Source organism: Physeter macrocephalus, chromosome 11 (genome assembly GCF_002837175.3).
Source record: "Physeter macrocephalus isolate SW-GA chromosome 11, ASM283717v5, whole genome shotgun sequence".
Lineage (NCBI taxonomy): Eukaryota > Metazoa > Chordata > Mammalia > Artiodactyla > Physeteridae > Physeter > Physeter macrocephalus.
The window spans coordinates 120,783,904-120,804,478 of record NC_041224.1 but is presented as its reverse complement, the minus strand read 5'-3'; the positions used below and the strand labels follow the sequence as shown (position 1 = coordinate 120,804,478).

The following is a 20,575-nucleotide window of genomic DNA, read 5'->3' as shown; positions in this document are numbered from 1 at the left end:
GCGGAGCACAGGCTCCGGACGCGCAGGCTCAGCGGCCATGGCTCACGGGCCCAGCCGCTCCGCGGCATGTGGGATCCTCCCGGACCGGGGCACGAACCCGCGTCCCCTGCAACGGCAGGCAGACTCTCAACCACTGCGCCACCAGGGAAGCCCCGATCTGCTTTCTTAATCCCCACTGTCACACTTGTCATCCCATCCAATCAACAAATACTTTTTGAGCATCTATTATGTACCAGACTTTGTGCTAGGTGATCCACACACATCGTCTCTAACTTCCACAATGAAACTACATGGGCGATATTATTATCCTTATTTTGGAGCAGGCTTATTTTGCATAGGTCACAAAATTAGTGAGTGGCTACTAGGATCTACACACAATGCTGCTAACTATAAGTCAAATTTCTTTCCTATTAACGTCTATTAATGACCCCTGAGGAGAAAGTGGCCCTTAGCCAGTACTACTCTATCCCCACCTCCCTACTAAAGTTATATTCTTACATTAACCAAATGACCTTTTCATCAAATCAAATCAAATGAACTTCAGATCTTTAGATCGTGGTCTCTGTGACCTCCAAGCCACAGCTGGCAATACTCTTGACCCTTCTTGAAATTGCTCTTCCTCCATGAGCTTTCTTCAGCCTGCACTATCCCAGCTCTCCATCTACCTTTCAAATTCATCATAATTTGTCTTAGTCACTGGTTTTTCTTTCACCATCTTCCGAACTGGTATGGGGCTTCCAAGGTTGAGCTGCTCTTTCTACATTAGAAAAATCATCTTCAGTGTTTCAGCTCTTTCCTCTGTGCTGAGGGCTCCCAAATCCCACGTCTGGTATCACTATCTCACCTAGATTCCTCATCTTCAAGATACAAAACATTGGGGTCATCTTTGTCTCCTCTGTCCTTCACCTGCTTATCCAATGAAAAACTGAGCTTCTCCCTTGGACAGAGCAGTTCAGGTGTGCTCCTTCTCCCTGCTCACTTCTACCACACTCCAGTCGGAGTCCTCATCATCTCAGCTTGCAGAGCAAAGGTCTTCCAGTTGGATTGAGCACTGCACCCTGTCTCTTCCCCCTTCCATACATCCTGCAAAATTCTATCACACCGATCTTCAAATACTCCTCTCCCCAGCACAATGTTTTTTTGTTGCTTGCTGCATGCATCTAACTTCCTCTTTCTAAGTTTCAAGGCTCTTAGCATCTGGCCCTACTTCTAGCATAGTGTTTAAGAATGTAGACTCTGCAGTCAGACTTCCTCTGTTCAAATCCTGTTTAAAGTTATCATTTGGCAATAAGCAAGTAATTAATTTCTTTATACCTCAGTAAGTTGGGAATAACAACATTTGGTAAGCTGGGAATTACAACATTAGTGCATCCTGGGTAAAGTTGCTTTAAGAAAGAAAGGAATGAATGCATTTAAAACAGTGTCTCTCACATGGCAGGTGTTGTCTCCAGGACAATTCACAGGGCCAGAAAGACCTCTCGGTTCTTTAAGTTACGGATATGCTGCTTATCTTTCTGTCCATGTCTAAACACTCTCCAAACAATAACTCAAGGACAAACTTCTCTGCAAACTTTACTTTTTTTTCTTTCTTACAAATCTCTTCTCATACATTCCCCTATTCTTGTCCCACCCATTCTGACCCTTTATCTAATGGATTAATGCAGATCCGTCCACTGACCACTCCACGTACCTGGATAGAAGCATAGTATAAATATGCTAGTATAAAACAAAGTATAAATATAGATTTTGCATAGTATAAATATAGACTTTGGAGTAAGCTGGGCCTGAGAATCCTAATTCTAACACTTGCAAACTCTATTACAGATCTCTCTGAAGGTCTTCTGCAAAATGAGAACAAAAATTCTTAACCCTTGCCTTATAAAAATTGATAACAATAACAGTTCCTGGTCTCTGGAACTCTCAAGAAATGCTTGTTTATTTTTATTGCTGTTGTTATTTATTTGCACCGCACAGCATCTAACCCATTGCTAGGCACAATATGTACATCATTGAATCACTAATAGAGAGTGGTTTATGTCATTTCCAAAACAGCATAGGGCCCCCCAAAAAAACAGAACATGAAATTTGAACATGTTTAAGTGGGGGTGGAAAAGAGAGGTAAATCTAAAGCATTTGGAAATGTCTGAGACAAAGAGACATAACTCGGGGAGTGAAAATGGGTCTCCAGGAAGCCAAAGATCCCAGGCACTCAGGGTTCCTAAGAACAGACTGGGAAGAAAAAGAGGAGAGAAAAAGGTGAGTTCTGATGTCAAGCTCACCCACATCTTCATTCTATCTGGGACAGGTCCTGGCTAGTGGAATGTTCTTGAGATTACATTACAGATTTTCTTTTTTCCTTAAAAAAGCATCAGAACCAATCTGAATTCCTATGTTCCCATCATACTCTAATAATATAGATCTGCAAGTGAATCTCCCTTGGTTGAGCTAAATAACACTGTGTTTTCAAGGGATGGCTGAATTCCAAAGGAAACAATTTAATTTGGAAGCTAGTCACTGGTGAGAAAAGCTAGGTAAAAAATTGATTAAGAAAAAAGGAGCAGTGAATAAAAGATTTTCCAAAATTCTCTTTTATCATATAAACTTTTTGAGTATCAGATTTTTATTCCTCTGCACCTCATTCTTATTTCTTTGTAATGGTGATTTCTGATTTCAGTTTTAATGAAGTAACACAGTAAATGAATTAACACAGTACTATATATATCAAGAAGATCTACAAATATTTTTGGCATGCTTAAGAAAGGCTGTGTGTTTTTATAGCACACTCTCCTTAAACAGGACTATTTGTCATTCTTTGAAACACTAAGACATAAAAAAGAAAAGACTCTGTCTCTGTGTGTGGCCACACTACTTTGCCTAATGCACTAAATGCAAGGTTTTTTAGAAAAAAAAAATCAAGAAGTTTCTGCTTCATTGATAATCTGACAGTAACTATTTATTGAAGGTAAAATACTTGTTGTCTGCTGTCACTATTTGTTTTAATACATAATCTTGCTAACTAAATGAGCTTAAAGCAATGCAGATAAGCAATGGCATGTACAGGGTCACTTAAATGCCAATTTGACTCTTTCATAAACTTTGGAATTCTTTTCCCATGAGTCTACTCTCAGCTACTAAATTGTGAGTAATATCCATTTACAAAGTTTAGGCTGGCCATAAAAAGGTTGCCTTCCATGTCCTGCACACTTTTCAGTGCCCTAAGCAACAACAAAAGCTAATAATTAAAGCTTCTTTAAGCCCCCATAAAGAGTTAAATGAAGAAGAATCTAGAATAAACCAACCCATAAAAACCTAGTGGAAAAATAAGGAGAAAATAAGTTTCAACAAGATGACTGGCAAAAGATAGACCATAAACCTAAACTGCATTTACACAGTATTATTCAAAATTATGGTTGCACCCCTGTGTAATAAGAAACCCCACTGAAAATATGTGGGGGGATGGGAATGAAACATGAAATAATAGCAGAGAAAAATAAGGCCGTCTAAATTTCCAAATCGACTGGCCTATGGACATTTTGTGCTGGGTTGTCTTTTACTTTATCATAGCAAAATTAACCAATATAATGAGCAGTTAATCCAAATCAGGCACTTCAGTGACCAAAAATATCAAATCTAACATGTTAACATTTTTATTCTAGCTATTGCTGTGTCATTAAACTAAGTACATTGGTCAAAAAAAAAAAAAAAAGAGTAGAAAGAAGTGTGGAGGACTTCCCTGGGGGTCCAGTGGTTAAGACCCCACACTTCCAATGCAGGGGGAGCGGGTTCCATCCCCAGTCAGGAAACTAAGATCCCACATGCCACGTGGCGTGGCCAGAAAAAAAAAAAAAGTGTGGAGTACAACATGCATATCCTAACTGTACTATCTGCCACCAACTCTTCCTGTGAGAAGGTTTAAGTTGGATCTCAGACACGAATTTCTGAAACATTTAGTTTTCCTTTAAAAACACACTTTCAGGTATCAATGCTACTGAATAACTTTGCTTCAGACACTTAAATTTGTAAAGTTAAGGAAGTTACTTTTTTTTAGGTAGGTTTTGATCACACAGGGGTTTTGAAACCTTTCTTTGTCTCTGTTGTGTAAGTCCTAATTTACTTTTCCGCCTTCGCTTAACTTCTTTTCCTTTGATTTCCAACAATTCTGATGATTTCACCTTGGAAAAAACATAAAGTGCGCTGTTAAGGAAAGCTGTCGCCAAGCATTAGATCTTTCTCTCTATTTAATGGTGCACGGTATTTTTAAACTCCTAATTTCTATGTGTATTTTATAACAGAATATAAATCCTAAAGGTGGAGTTGATATGTTCCTCTAAATTTTTTCCTAAATTCTACCATATACACCTTCATAGCAATAAAAATATTAGTACCATATTTATTTATAATATTCTATTTACTGCCTTAAAACTATTAAAGAAAAATATAAGATTTTTTTTCCCTCCATAAATCTACTCTTCTTGATTGGTATTTCTAATAGAACTTACCTTTAGCTACTTAAAGTTTGGCATGACTGCTGGTTGCAAGCACAAGCCAAAATGAACTTTAATGCTTTATAGAACTATTTTGAACAATGTTTACCAATTTATGCTTCTTACAGTTATACTGTTTTCTATTTCCACTGCTTGGGAAAAATAAAACGCATTTTTATCTCTTAAATAATTGCCTTTTAATCATTATAGGTATTAGGAGTATTGTTTTCCTAGATTCCTTAGGAAATTTGCAGAATTCATGGCAATATTTCATCTAAAGATATTTTTCTCTGTGGGTTGCTCTTTCCGTTTTGAGACTAGATTTAAGGAAGAAAGCAGGGAGGTGTTCCTTGGGGAAAGCAGAGAATGACTGAGTAAATAGAAGGAGGCCAGATAAAGGGAGGTTCTTCTAAATTAGGTAGAGGGTTTGGGCTTGATGCAGTTGTAAGCAGAGAGCTATTGCAATGTCTTTGGTAAGGAAGTGATGATGAATAAGGAAAGCTCAGAGTACGGGTATTCCATCTCACCATTCAGTTCATGTTTGAATTTCCTCTATATTATCTCCACCAAAGGCCATCCATCCCGACTTGAACATGATCAGAAACAGAGGACCTGGATAAATCCAAAGGTAGCCACTTTCTCTTTGAAATCTTTCCAGTTGTTAGAATTTTTGTTTGTTTATTATTGAGCCTAACAACTTTCATCCACCAGTCTCAATTCAAATATCAGGATCATATAGGAATATCTGGTTCTCTTCCATTTGACAGACAAATATTCGAATACAGTTGACTCCCCTGGGCATTCTTTTCCCCCACATAAGCATCCCCAGTCCCTTCAACTCTACCTTACATGACATGGTTTTGAAATACTCTGTCATCCTGAGCGCTCTCTTCCAGTCTCCAATTTGTCAGTGTCTCTCCTGGGGTTGGACACCCAGATCTGAACACAATATTTGAGGTGTGATGTGATCAGATCCACCAGGAGAAAGAGGATCCTCTTTTATGGTAATCATCAATCAATGCAAATTATGATTGCACATATCTTCCTATCACAAACCTAAATTATAACTTAAAACTGTGAAGTCTTGTCCACATTTGCTCTAAGTCATGCCATCCCATATCAGTGCACTTAGTTTGTGGAACCAAGGAAAGAACCATACATAAATTTATCCCAATTAAATTTCATCTGAGGTCTGACCAAGCAAATCTTACCAGTCACATTTTGGACATTACCTGCAAATCCAATCAGTAAATCTTCCATATTCTCAACCAAATTATCAGAAAATAAGCTGAATTGGACACAGCCCTATAACAGTCCACTAGGGACTTTCATGACTAATTGTCCTTTGCATAACTAGTTATAAATCCACCTGGCAGTTCACCCGATTGTAGTCTTGTCTACAAAATTGTCATCAGGAGGCTTTCATAAATGGATTGCTGAAATCCAGAAGATAATAACAATAACTAATATTTATTAAGTTTTCTGGTATGCCAGGCTCTTCCCCATGATACTCGTGTGTTGACCCCCAGGTCTGACACTTTTCTTATGTTCATTCTAGTAATTCTCAAACAAGTAAATAAATAATAAGGTTGGTCTTCCATGGCTTGCCCTTAGGGAACCCATGCTGGCTCCAGGTGATTACCCCTTCCTTTTATAAGGGTTCAAACACAATTATTTTAATGATTCATTTAATCATTCCAGAGTTTTGTCCAAGATCAGTGCACACATTACAGAAACCATAACTCTTACTCTTAAAAGAAAAAATAAAACTCAGATTTGCAGTTGCCGGTCTCCAGGCTCCTAGCACCTCTCCCATGGCAGCAGCTCCTCAAAGCCGCTGCTGACAGGGGCACAGCAGGCTTAAACCTATCTATCTGAGCCAACAGGATCAGATATCTAAGTTAACTCTTAAGATCTTTTACCAATCTCAGGCTTCAAGTTTCTTTTATCAATTTTTTTCTCTTCTTTCTAAACTAAGGATCATCCTCCTTGTCAGATTTAAGAGAAGCAAAGTACCATTTTATCAGCTTCCCTTTCTCTTTGTTATAGTTCTGTTTATTTAAAACCTCAACCTTTCTCCAAAAATAAATTAAGACCACTCTGTCATCCGTTGTCATCACACTATTCATCCATAATGACAGGGTTATCCTTCCTTTTTTCTCTCTTTGCTCCAAAACTAACACCAAAAAATACATTCTTATTCTTAGCATTATTCACAGGCCTCAACCCATTTTGGATCTTAGCTCTCCTGATATAATTGTTATAGCCACATGCCACTTTTATGTTTATCTACGGATATGTGTTTTTTCTTTCATCTTCTGTATACGTTTAAAACTCTGAATGCAATAGATCACTCAAAATTGTTTTGTGAAAATTTGCAGGTTGGGGGCTGGGGGGTTGGGGTATCCCACATCTCTGAAACTTCCTTCTACTTAGAATCTCAGGACATGTGCTAGCTATATATATTTTTACAGACTTTTTCCCTCCTAAAATGCTCAACAATCCTCCCTCATGGGTTCTTCTGTCAATCATTTCTTCACAGAGTCGCTATTATCTAATTTCTCCTTTTGCTGGTCATGACTTAGACCAGAGACCTAATAACCTTTATCATACTAATGAGCTTCTAAGGATAGAAATGGTCAATAAAGTAACAACTGATTAAATTCTCTACTTTTTTTGCTGAATGAGACTGTCTGGTATGTATCTGAGCAGTGAAAGTCCTGCATTTCTCCTTTATCACACCTCTGTGCCACTTCTCTGAGTGATGTCAGAAGAAGTTTTCTTGTCCCCCCAGTCTGGCCTGGCTTGCTGGAGTATACTGTTCCTCATTCCTGTGCCAGAGATGCTAGAGACTAACGTTATGGCCTCAAATGTCCAAACAGGGTAAAGCTCACGGATAATAACTGCTCTTGAGATGTTACCACAAATAAAAGAAATCCAAGGTGAAGATTTGGTGGGATGAGTCAGAAAACTTCCAGCACTATTTTCTCTGGCATTTCTGATGTGTCCCACAATATCCCACAACTATAAACCATAAAGTCTTATCAGACGTTCTCTTCTCCTCCTTTTGAAACACTTCTGCTTTCAGTTTAGAATCCTCTTAATCTGTTCTCTAAGTCTCTCTCATCAAACCATTCCCCCTAGTTAAGTGAGGAACACTCCATCCATAGTCATTTTTGCCACTGTGAGTCTTGTACTTAACCAGATACCTATTAATTGTTGTTATAAAAGGGCAGTGCTGCAAAGCGGCAAAGAGTGAAGGATCCAGAATTAGACCACCTCAGTTCAAGTACTGACTCTACAACTTAGCCATATGGTTGTACCTGGGCAAATAATTTATCTTCTTCATGACTCATTTGTTTAAGTATAAAATGAGAGTAATAATAGGGTTGTTATCAGGGGGAAAAAAAGGATAACATATGTAAAATACTTAGCAAAGTGGCTGAAACATGGTAAGCACTCAACAAATTCTAGTTACCTTAGGAAATGACTGTTTTAACAAAAATAAATAATTTTGCATATTTCTTAATAATATTTAATATCAGCCACAGCAAACCAAAACAATGAACATCATGGGACTTTTTCAATGAGGGATTCAAATTCCTGACAGGCCATTGTGGTTAAATCACTGTCCAGAAAATCCATTTCCTTCTTTGACACATTTGGTTAGGTAGCTAACCATTTGCCCCGCATTTTATTTCCAAAGTCCCAATGTTCAGGAAGGAGAATAGATAAAAACACTACCTGTACCCACAAACCTAACACTCTTTCAAGATGCCATTGTTTTAAAAGATGCCTTCTGGGCTTCCCTGGTGGCGCAGTGGTTGAGAGTCCGCCTGCTGATGCGGGGGACACGGGTTCGTGCCCCGGTCCGGGAAGATCCCACATGCCGCGGAGCGGCTGGGCCCGTGAGCCATGGCCGCTGAGCCTGCCACGAGTGCGTGCCCCGGTCCGGGAAGATCCCACATGCCGTGGAGCGGCTGGCCCGTGAGCCATGGCCGCTGGGCCTGCACGTTCGGAGCCTGTGCTCCGCAACGGGAGAGGCCACAACAGTGAGAGGCCCGCGTACCGCAAAAAAAAAAAAAAAAAAAAAAGATGCCTTCTAAGTTCTCCACACCTAGAAGGTGTCAGCCTAACACACAGGCTGCACCTGCAGTAGTTAGTAATGAGTGGGGTTACTCAGCCTTGGCAAGCTTCACTTCATACCCCAAATGTGAGCTTTAGGAAGACAGCATGACTTCTGATGGAGTCATTCACCAATCACAGCATAAGTCCCTTCCCCCGACAGCAGTGGTGTCACATGTTACTTGTGGATCTTCCTTATGATCTATTATTGCAAGAAGATCCATATGCTAGAGTCATGCAGGATGAACCTAAGAAAGTAGGACTTGAGAAATGAATAAAAACCAGGAGGCAACTGTACTAATCCAGACATAAGGTCAACTGTAAAAAGAAGAAAAAAAATTATAAGCAATAATATTTAGGAGGAATCTAGGCCTTGGAGGCTGATTATTCTGTGAGAGGCAAGAAAACAATAAGGTCATGGATAAATCTAAGGTTTCAGAGTTGGGATTTTGGGGCAAAAGTTGAAGAACTGTTAATGGCTAGTTCACTTGGGCGAAGCACAGTAGTAGGATCATGGTCATGGGTGGGGAGAGGGAAACCCAGAAGGAGAGGGACTGACTAGAAAAGTTGTTTACCCAAGAAGGAGTATCCATCTAAATCTGTCAGAATAGACTGCTGGAGATAATACCAAGATAGTAAGCTGTAGTTCAGGAAAATGTGGCTTTTTAAAAAATCCTAATAATAATATATCTATTTTTAAATAAACTCATTTATGCAAGTCAAAAAGTGACTCAAATTAAAGAAATGTACTAAGTAAATAATAGTAAGGCAATACACAAATATGGTAAAATTATGAAAATTATGCATAAATAAAGTGGAATAAAATTATAAATAAAATAAAATTCTCACAGTAGGAAAAAACTCAGGAAGTAGGATAAACCTAAATGGGGCAAAGGCTACAAAGTTCACCCAGTCCAGGTCCCTGGGCTACAGGTTCCTGACTCTCTCAAGATGGTAACAGGAAGACTCTTGGTCTATTTCTGAAAGCCCTGAGGTTCCCTCACTCCTTAAAAATCTTTATTCTCTCCCCGGAGTTGCAATTAGGTTTGAGACTAAAATCTCTGAAAAAACAGAAGTACCCTTTCCCAAATGAGCAGCTTTCACATATAAGGCCCTTTTTTCAGGGTGAACCCTCCCACAGGCCTTGGCCCTTTCTGGGCCATATCTTCACACCTAAACATCCTCGACTCTCATAACTCTGTTTCCAACATAAGTAGTGTTTTACCTTTAAAGACAGCCGCTTGGTTGTTTTTGAATCACCAATGGGCTGTTCACCTTCCAAAGGTTTACTTGATTCATCTGCTGACTGAACTTCTAAAGTTTCCTGAGGCTTAAATAATATGCTTTCTGCATCTGAGACTCCCCATTCCGATACGTCCTCTTGTTCAATCTGGAAAATACTTGATACAGCTTCAGGAAGCTTCTCAAGCACATTCTGTTGGGAAACGTAAATGTACAAATATGCTCTTTTTATTGGTCCTTCCAAAGTTTTAAGTTATGCAATGTTTTCTCTCTGACAACAAATGACTATGAAAATGCGTAACTGAAATTAAGCAGAGGTAATAAGTGAAGATTTAGAAAAAGAAACTCAAATTGACTTAAGAAAAACATGAAGCGTGGCAAATTATTTTCCTTGGCCTTTGTCTCAGAAAATACTACTACCCCCCTGTATTATGCAACAACTCTAAGGAAATAACAAGATGCCAATCTTACCCTGATTCTCACCCACACTCACACAGAATCAAGGCTCACTGAAATATATGACCTCTGCCCAACCTGAGGTTCTTTGGTCCTAAGCAATGAGATGCCTGCTAGCCAAATGCTCTTCCAGAAGCATGACTTCAGTCCCTCAGAGAAGAGCTGACACAGAGGCCCCAAGAAGACCACCCAGACACCCCAGCTCCATGCCAAGCCCTAATGAAAAATTCTCACAAAATATCACTCCTACACCTGTTTTGTGTTTCTTAAAAAGGTCTCACTGACTTAATGTGCGTCTCACCAAGCCTTTAAGAAAGTATCTTTATAGACATATTTTGGGTATTACCCAATTTTAAAGCAAGATTATTTGGGATTATGAGCACTGCCTCAAATTAACAGATGAGAAAACCAGTCTGATTTACATAGAATCTGAATTTTATAGAATGACTTGAAAATGCAATTGTATCACTTTGCTCTCTGGCACACTCATTTGCTAATAAGTAAAATAAAGGGTAAAGATGGCATATAGTAGTTCCAAATACTATTTAAGTTTCTTTATTATGTGGGAAAGGATGGCTAAACCAAGAAATGTACTTTTGTAAAACATAACTTTAATCTAGAGCTCGTGTTTCTATAAAGCTACTCAATGGTGCTGGGGAAAGAGTAAGAGCTTTGTAACTAGACAGGACTTAATACAAATCCTGGATGTGTCTTATCAATAGATGTGTAATCTTAGTCAAGTTACTTAACCCTTTTTAGCCTCATTTTCCTCATTGGTAAAAAAGGGGTTAAAAAAAGCCCTTCCATAAAATGGCAGAACAGCTACACAAGGGTAACATGTGTTATGAACCTATATTGTCTACCTATGACAAACTCATTCATTTTATGCTCCATAGCTTTTGGAACTGTTCATCACTCCCTTTCTTTTGACCCTGTCGGCTCCTGGCTTCCTCAACACACTCTCCCAGGGTCTAGCTGGGGAGACTGAATAGATGAAGGTTCCACCCTTCAAAAGCTTGAGAGGGAAAGGGTAATCCTCCAGCTTCAACTGACCCTCTCAGAACTCTGCCAGCCTCGCCTACCCAGAAAGCCATTAGTGATCTTATCACTACCCTGTGGCCTGCTCTATTTTAGCATATATCACACTATATTACATTCGTCTAAGTAATCATCACTATAATTGTCAACATATATGAGCATAATCTCATTTAATTTTAATCTTCACCACAACTCCATGAAGCAGAGGAACTCTTTGTAATCCCATTTTATGGATGAAGAAACTGAGGCTTAGCAAAGTTAAGTAACCTGCCCAAGGTCATACTGAGACTAAGTAGCAGGACAGACTTTGAACCTAAACAACCTGAATCCAAATTGTACTCTCTTACCCTTTTTTTAGCCCACACAATAGACTACTGGTTCTCAAAATGTGCTCCACAGACTCCTGACAGTTTAGGCCCTTTCAGGGGATCTACAATGTCAGAACTATTTTCATAATAATATTAAGGCTTATTTTCCTTTTTCACTGTGTTGACATTTACATTGATGATGGAAAAGTACTGAGGAGTAAAACAGTGAGTCAATACTTTTCAAGTAATTAACACATGAGGTACAAAATCATGTAGGGGGTTAAAGGTCTGTTCAAGGAGCAAGGTAGATCAATTAATTTTAAAGTAATGATACACAATAAGTTCATTTATCTGGTTTCAGATTCTCCACTGCAACTAATCTTTAAGAAACTATCACTTGTGGAGTTTTGGTGTATTAACAAAGACGACCATCCATAACTATGTAAAAAAAAGGTTATTAAAATGACTCCCTTCTAATCTGTATCAGACTAGACTTACTTAATATACTTCAACCAAAAGAACACATACAACAGATTGAATGCAAAACAGATATGAGAATCTAGCTCTCTATTAAACCAGATATTAAAGACATTTGCAAAAAGTGTGAGACAATCTTACTCTTCTCACTGAATTGGTTTTTTTTGCACATTATTTTTTCCTAAAAATATGTTTTATGTTAATGCATAACAGGCTGGTTATTATTTTAAATGAATGAATAAATAATTTCTGTTTTTCTCAGTTTCAGTTTCTAGTACGGTAAATATTGGTTGATTGAATCCACACAAACAAAAACTCCTTTGGGTCCCTAAAATATTTTTTAAGGGTTTAAAGCCATCCTGAGACCAAAAATTTTGAGTACTTCAAAACCTTCAAGTTTGACAATTCCTTAAAAAAGAAATTGTGTCTCACCTGTCTTTTATACCTCAAGCACTTAGAACATTGTAGAACTTGTGCAATTATTTGTAAATGAATGAAAGGAAATTATATACATTTTTTCTCTACTATGTAATTAGTCTCTATTTAGAATATTTATTAAACAGTATTGTACTTTGTCTCTTTATATACTGGTCTACTCTATACAATGAGTTCCTCAAGCGCAAGAGCTGTATTTTCTATCTTTGTATCAACCATGTCTAAAACGATGCTCACCACATCACAGGAAAAGGAATGAATGAATTCCTTGATTTTCTGGTAAGTATGAGAGGAAATCATTCTCCATGATGATTCAAAAACAATTATATTTAAAATGGTGGGTACTTGGAAATATATTGCATTAAGAATGTTCTTTTTTAAAAGAAAATAAATTACATCAAAGAACTAAGAGCACTCTGGCCTGTGGCACTGAGATGCTCACAACTGAGGCTGCCATGCTCTAACGGTAGGGTGCCTGGTACCACTTAGAAAAAGCAGGCCCTCTCCAGATGGGTGCTTGTTGGCCAGTGCTGCACAGACAAATCTCAGTCCAGGAAGCATCTACAAGTCTAAGGGATAGGTACAATGAACAGATAGAGTTCTGTTCTCTGGCACAGAGCAAGTACCCAAAAAATGTGTTTGGAATTAAAGATACCACAGAGGAGCTTTTTTACCATGACCAGGTATCAGCTTAAAAGGTATTATACATCTAAAGAAGTGGGAAGCTTCCTCTTAAAAAGCCAGTGACCAGAAGACGTCCAGTAATTGCTTATAAATGTCAAAGCTGAGGGTATGGTTCCTACAGAATTACAAAGCAATGAATATTTTTGCTTAAATGTTTATTCTAAATAATCAAGATGATGTATAAGCTAGGTATCTGGTAACTGGCCTTTTTCATAGTTTCCTTCAAAATGGAATAATCTTTTCTTATACTTTATATGAATATTCAGTGAATGGTATTAAGTTTATCCTACTAATGAAGATTTCTATTTTTCTGAACCTAACTGATCTTGTATTATCAGTTTACTATACCTATTAGAAACTTTCAGTTCAGAGGTTTTGATATCTACCTGTAAATGGTGTCACCTAGAGGCAGCTACCCTAGATATCAGTTTTAAGCCCATAGCATATGTGGTAAGGCTTCAAAATTGATTTATCCACATATTGTGCCATATATCCTGGGTCTTGAGACAGACGATGAGAATACAGAGGAGAAAAATATATGATCTCAACCCAGAAGCATCTCAAACTCTAGTAGTCAACCATTTGTAGTAACTCTAACATTACAGGATCCATGATTTGTGTGAAAAGAAAAGATTCAATACATTTTCTAAACATGGTATATTATCCTAAAACTGAATTGTGATCTGAATTTTTATGTGTGTGGAATCATATTTTCAGGAAATAAAGGAGCTTGTTATTTAATGATATCATTTTACAAATCCTTTGTAAAAGATGGATCATCGTGCCATCATTTGTTTTATGTAAATGTGGATTTCTACACACAGGGAGGCACTACCCATTCAAAGGAATATGTTCCAGATTGCTTTGAATCCCATAAGTATTTTGCCAATGATGGATGAAAAGGAAGTTCTATTTCTGAAACAAACTTTTGTCACCAAGTGTCCATATTTCTCTACAAAATATGCCCCTTGTCAATGCTTTTCACAATTCTTCTAGGTAAATAAAGAATAAGGTGATGCTTTCTTAGAAGCTAATAATTTTTAATTAATTCTCCAGCTACCTTCTAGATCTAAATGTCTTTAGACCAGAAGAATTGTTAAAATCTTTTCCTTCTGAAATGAGTCTTGGGCCTTAGCTCCAAAGGTCTACGATAGGCAGCAATGGTGAGCCAAAATAGCCAAGACTCTCAATGTGGCATTAGATTAGATGTGCTTACAGTTAAACACGCCTCTAAAATAAGTCAGAGGAGAATTTTTTTAACTCTCTAGATAAACATTCAAGAAACAGAAGCAGACTCTTACTTCAATATAGGCAAGGAGGATTTTTATTAAAGACTTTATCATTTGAGGTTCCTTAATACTTATCTGCAGTCCTTGCTCTTCTTGCACTTGCGGTGTTTTTGGCCAGTACACTTTTCCCATTAAAGAAATATCCTTTGAAGGAGAAAAAGAAAACAATTAAAATAATGTCAATTTTAAAAATCACTGAGACATATTATTCAATGCAGTAAAATGCTAGTCAATATAATGCAGTAAATGAGAAATATAGAACAAAAGATACAATAAAAATATTTTGCCTATTGTTCCAATTTTAAGGCTTTTTAAATTACTGGGCTCTATCATCAGATTTAATAAGACAATTAGGTAATATTCAATCAGATACCATAAAACACTGCTTTTAAATGGCTGCACAAGAAAGATAAAATCAAAAGTAAAACTTAATCTAACCAAGAGAGAGAAGGAATATAAATATACTTTAAAGGTTAATGGGGGGGACTTCCCTGGTGGTCCAGTGGTTAAGACTCCATGCTCCCAATGCAGGGGGCCCGGGTCCGATCCCTGGTCAGGGAACTACATCTCACATGCCACAACTAAGAGCATGCATGCCACAACTAAAGGAGCCCACATGCCACAACTAAAGATCCCACGTGCCAAAACGAAGATCCCGCACATTGCAAGAAACTGCATGCCGCAACTAGACCCAGTGCACCCAAATAAATAAATAAATAAATATTTTTAAGAAACGTTAATGGGTAGAACTGTTAGTGTCATTTTTATCATTACTAATGTTAATTCCTATGATATATCCTCAACTCAGTTCAAGTGGTAAAAAGATATTGCACTACAGTGTCTAACAATGAATAGGAATAAAGAGACCCAGCTTCTGCCCAAATTGTAAAGTCACAGACCAGACAGCAACAGGCAAGTTATCTTGCTTCCCTTTACCTCAGTTTTATCATCCTTAAAATGGATGCTCATGACTTTTTAAAGTCCCTTTCTCCTCTAGCCTTGTAGTAATGTCAGTAGCAAAATATGAGCATTCCTTGTACTTTAAAATACTGCTTTTCTAACTTTGCTTAATTAAAAAGATTCAACTGAGGTTACTAGCTTCCACTTCTGCTCACTTGTCAAAAATAACTATAAAACTAGACAAAATATAAGGACAACTCTTTTAGGGTTGGACAACAGGCAATGCAAGACTATAATGACTAAGAGAATGGAAACAAAAAGGGTTAAGAGCTAAATCACCCCAGATTTCTGCCTTACACAATTTCCAGACCACAACACAAGGAGAGAGAAATCACACAGAGCCCAGGTATCTCACTGAGTTAAAGAGACAGAAATTAGAGTAAGGAAAAGACAGAGGGTAGAATTTGTAGGGCACTTTATGGGGAGGAGGGAGCTGCATAGAGAAAGAGCTCCAGAAATCTGCATAGAATCCTTGAGTCTTTGGCTGAACACCAATCTGCTTGTACAATGGTGAAACCCATGAGGCCAGACAAAGAAAAACTGCCAGGGGAAAAAAAAGCAATTACAAAAGAGCTGAAGCCACAATTCCCAGAGCTCATACAATGCTAGGAGTCATTAGATCTCCCACCAGACATTCTTAATACATGGTATTGGGTTGGCCAAAAAGTTTGTTTGGGTTTTTCTGTAAGATCTTATGGAAAAAACCGAATGAACTTTGTGGCCAATCCAATACATTCATTACAAACCTCAGACGGATCATACATTAGTCCTAGAGTAATAGCTTCTCTGGACATTGACAACACTTTAAAATAATACTTAAAAAGATCAAGCTGATCTTCAAGTAGCTTAACTGCCTAGCAGAACAAACTTTGACCCTTTGTAAAGGAAGACAACAAAATCCAGTACTCTACAATGTAAAATTCACAATGTTCAGCACCTAATCAAAGTTACTAGTCATATGAAGAGGCATGAGTATGTAACACATAACCAGAAGAAAAAAACAGAAAAAGACCCAGAAATAGCAGAGACATTGGAATTAAGAGATAAGGATCTTGAAACTTCTAACATAAATATTATAAATTTCAAAGATGTAAACATAATGAGGAGCAAATGTAAGATAAAAAACAGAATCAAATGGAATGTCCAGATAAAATGTCCACTATCTGAAATAAAAATTTCACTGAGTGGCATAAATATCAGAGAAAATACTGCAGAAGAAAAGATCATTTAAAGACATAGCAAAAGAAACCATACAAAATAAATCACCTAGAGAAATAAAAATTGAAACAAAATTAACAAACAGTCAAACTGACATATATTCAATTAGAGTCACAGAAAGGAGGGTGTGAAGAGAGCAGAAAATATTTGTACAAAAAATAGCCAAGGGCTTCCCTGGTGGCGCAGTGGTTGAGGGTCCACCTGCCGATGCAGGGGACACGGGTTCATGCCCCAGTCCAGGAGGGTCCCACATGCTGCGGAGCAGCTGGGCCGGTGAGCCATGGCCGCTGAGCCTGCGCGTCCGGAGCCTGCATGTCCGGAGCCTGTGCTCTGCAACGGGAGAGGCCACAACATTGAGAGGCCTGCGTACCGCAAAAAAAAAAAAAAAAAAAAATAGCCAACATTTTTCTAAATTTGATAACAACTATAAACCCCTGGTGCAAAAAGCTCCATGAACCACAAGCAGAAGCACACAAAGAACACTGTGCTAGGCACATTATAATCAAAATGAAAACAAACAAACAAACCAGTAATACAGGAAAAAATCTTAGAAACATCCAGAGAAACAATAAGTACAAAGACATAAAGAATTACTGGCAACTAATTACCACAAATTAATACTGCAGGTTTCGTGTCAGAACAGTGCAAGACAGAAGACAATAAAGCAACATATTTAGAGTACCTGTACTGAAAGAAAACAACTGTCCATATAGAATACCATATCCAGCAAAAATATCTTTTAAAACTGAAGGTGAAATACTTTTGTAGCAAACACAAGGTGAAAAATTTATTGCCATCAAACTTGCCCTACAAAAAATGTTAAAAGAAATTCTTCAAGCAGAAGGAGTAAAACTTGAATGCACACAAAGAAAATAAATGATAAAATGATTTAAAAAGTGGGTAAATAAAAAAGACTTTTTCCCTTTTTGAAGTTTTTTAAAATATAACAGACTGTTTAAATTAAAAATGATATATTTTGAGATTTACAACTTATATAGATATGAAGTATACACAAATGAGATCACAATAACAGAAGAAGGGAAAAAGAAGTATACTGCTATACGTTTCTTATACTATATACGATTTACTGGGATAAGTTAAATATGCATATTGTAAACCCCATAGCACTCACTAAAACAATAAAACAAAAAGGTAAATAAGCTAACAGTATGAAATAGCATGAAATGCTAAAAATTAATCAAAAGAAGGCAAGTAAACAGGAAAAAGGGGGCAAAGAACAAATGTGACAAATAGAAAGCAAATAGCAAGATATAAATACAAACCCAACCATATCAATACTTGCATGTAAACAGTGCTAACCACTCCAATTAAAAGACAAAGATTGTCACACTGCAGAAAAAAAAAGATCCTACTATATGATTGCTATGGGAAACCTACTTTTAAGTATAAAGACACAAATAGGTTAAAAATAAAAGGATGAAGGAAAATATAACATGCAAACACTAGCATAAGAAAACTGGCATGGCTATATTAACATCAGACAAGGCAGACTTCAAAACATGAAGTATTAGAAGGAAAAATCGGGTCACTGCATAATAAAAAAAAAGTGTCAAGTGCCTCAGAAGACATATAGTATGCACTGATGACAAAGCTACAAAGGGCATAAAACAAAAACTAAAAGAACTGAAAACAGAAGCAGAAAAATTTGCTATTATAGTTAGATATTTCAAACAAAGACTATCTGGCTCCAGAGACTACACTTTTTACAAATATAATAACTAAACAGTTAATTTTATTTATTTATTTATTTTATTTTTTATTTTTTATTTTTTTATTTTTTGTGGTACGTGGTCCTCTCACTGTTGTGGCCTCTCCCATTGCGGAGCACAGTCTCCGGACGCGCAGGCCCAGCAGCCATGGCTCACGGGCCCAGCCGCTCCGTGGCATGCGGGATCCCCCCGGATCGGGGCACAAACCCGCGTCCCCTGCATCGGCAGGCGGACTCCCAACCACTGCGCCACCAGGGAAGCCCTAAACAGTTAATTTTAAATGTGAAATCCTACAAAAAATTCTTCACCACCTTTTAGCTTTATAAATACATCATTAAAGTATAAAAACATGACAACAATGAACACCAAATTCAGGATATTGTTCACATCTGAGGTGGAAGAGAATTACTGGAAAGAGATACAAAGGGGGCCTTTACTTTACTTGTAATTTCCTATTTATTTAAACAATCTGAAGTGAATATGGTAAAAAAAATAAATTTTGAAAAATCTGAGTGAAGAGTATGTGTTCTACAACTGAAATATATCATGATTAAAAAAAGATATTTCTCCACATATTAATGTAGGTAACATAAAAATGTCAAAAATGGATAAAAACATCTTAATAAAGAAACCTACAGCTTACATCACTTGTAAACATAAATGCAAAAATCCTCAATTAAAATATTTGCAAATCTAACTAATCAGCATATTTAGAAACAATGCATCTCGACAAAGGAAGTTTTTCCCCAAACTGGATGGATAATTCATTGCCAGTTTATGAGATTAACAGATTAACATGGAAATTCATATGATCCTTTCAATAACTGCTGACAAAAATCATCAATAAAATTCAACCTATTTCTGAGTGAAAAGTAACTAGAAATATATTAATTAGACCATATATTTGGTGGAAAAAAGAAAATCAATTGAAAAACGATCAGACCAGAGTAGAGGTAAAAGGCATGCCTAACAAATTCAACAAATGAAATTTCATACCAGCAATAACCAGTTAAGATCCCATTCTCAAAATAAAAGTTAGCTATTAATATAAGCAATGAAATGAATGAATCTCAAAACCACTGTGTTGAGCACAAAAGGCCAGGTTAAAAGGGCATCAAAATTGCCAAAAATAGCCTCTCCAAACTACCCAATAAAATAAGTATGAAGACAAAAATATATGAAAATTTAAAGTATTTGTCTAATAAGTCCAATGTCCTTCTTCAACGACAGTTTCTATTAATTTTTTTCTGTGTATGGGCCATATTTTCTTGTTTATCTCTGTGCCTCATAATTTATTGTTGAAAGACTTATAGTAACCTAAGGAGCACCTGTTCATCAAAGACTAATGAATCTCAGTAAGAACAATGAGTTTTTTACTGTTGTAACTTTCTATTCCCATACTCTTCTGTCCAGCTCAGCTGTAGCCTTGAAAAAGAAAGACAACAATAAAATAAATATTTTAGTGACTAGGCCATATAAATGTGTAGTTTGATTGTTCTGAGTCAGTCTCAGCCTATCAGTAGTGATGCTATCACCTAGAAATGCTTGTGAGCACTCAACTGGGCTCATACTATTTGTGGCAAGCCCCCACAGACATTTCTCTGACTGGAGGCACCATTATGATTGCAAGGTATACCTCAGCAAAACCATCTAGCAACTTTGAAAAGACAGGTTTATTATTTATGAGTCCTGAAAGATACACAGCATACCTGGGGCCACACAGTGAGATCACAGGCAGATAGAGAGAGGGGGTTGGGGGGAGAATGGACCTGGGGTTCTGACTTTATTAGTATAAAGGGTGGGGTGCCCAGGGTTTTACAGGTTCACTCGCTATTGATGAATTTAAAACATAAGGGTGGGAATCAAAGTGTTCAGTCAAGCAGTCAGTTATCTAGATCAACCAGAGATTTCCAAAAGGGGGAACTTCATGGGTGAGGTGGTCTGGCTCTAGTTGTGTAGCTGGCAATGTGTTTATTCAAGATGGATGTCTTTGAATTGGATGCCTCAGGAATCAAAAGTTTAATGTTAGGCAATTACATTAAAATCAAAAAAGCTAATTGTCAGGTACTTACACTGCACTGAAGTGCATACCAAGGGCTGTGCACATGCTCAGGAAAGACCTAGAAGCC

At 37.4% G+C, this 20,575-nt stretch overlaps 1 protein-coding gene across 1 annotated transcript in view; it reads right to left on the bottom strand.

The window, feature by feature from the left end:
• Nucleotides 1–20,575, bottom strand: part of TTC6 (tetratricopeptide repeat domain 6) — a 214,333-nt gene that overhangs the window by 135,697 nt on the left and 58,061 nt on the right. The window contains exons 2-4 of the mRNA XM_024114964.2: nucleotides 14,551–14,682; nucleotides 9,835–10,044; nucleotides 4,039–4,172 (exon numbers count right to left, since the gene is read on the bottom strand). Coding sequence (XP_023970732.2) covers nucleotides 4,039–4,172; nucleotides 9,835–10,044; nucleotides 14,551–14,682 — 476 coding nt within the window. The remainder of the gene's footprint in view (nucleotides 1–4,038; nucleotides 4,173–9,834; nucleotides 10,045–14,550; nucleotides 14,683–20,575) is intronic.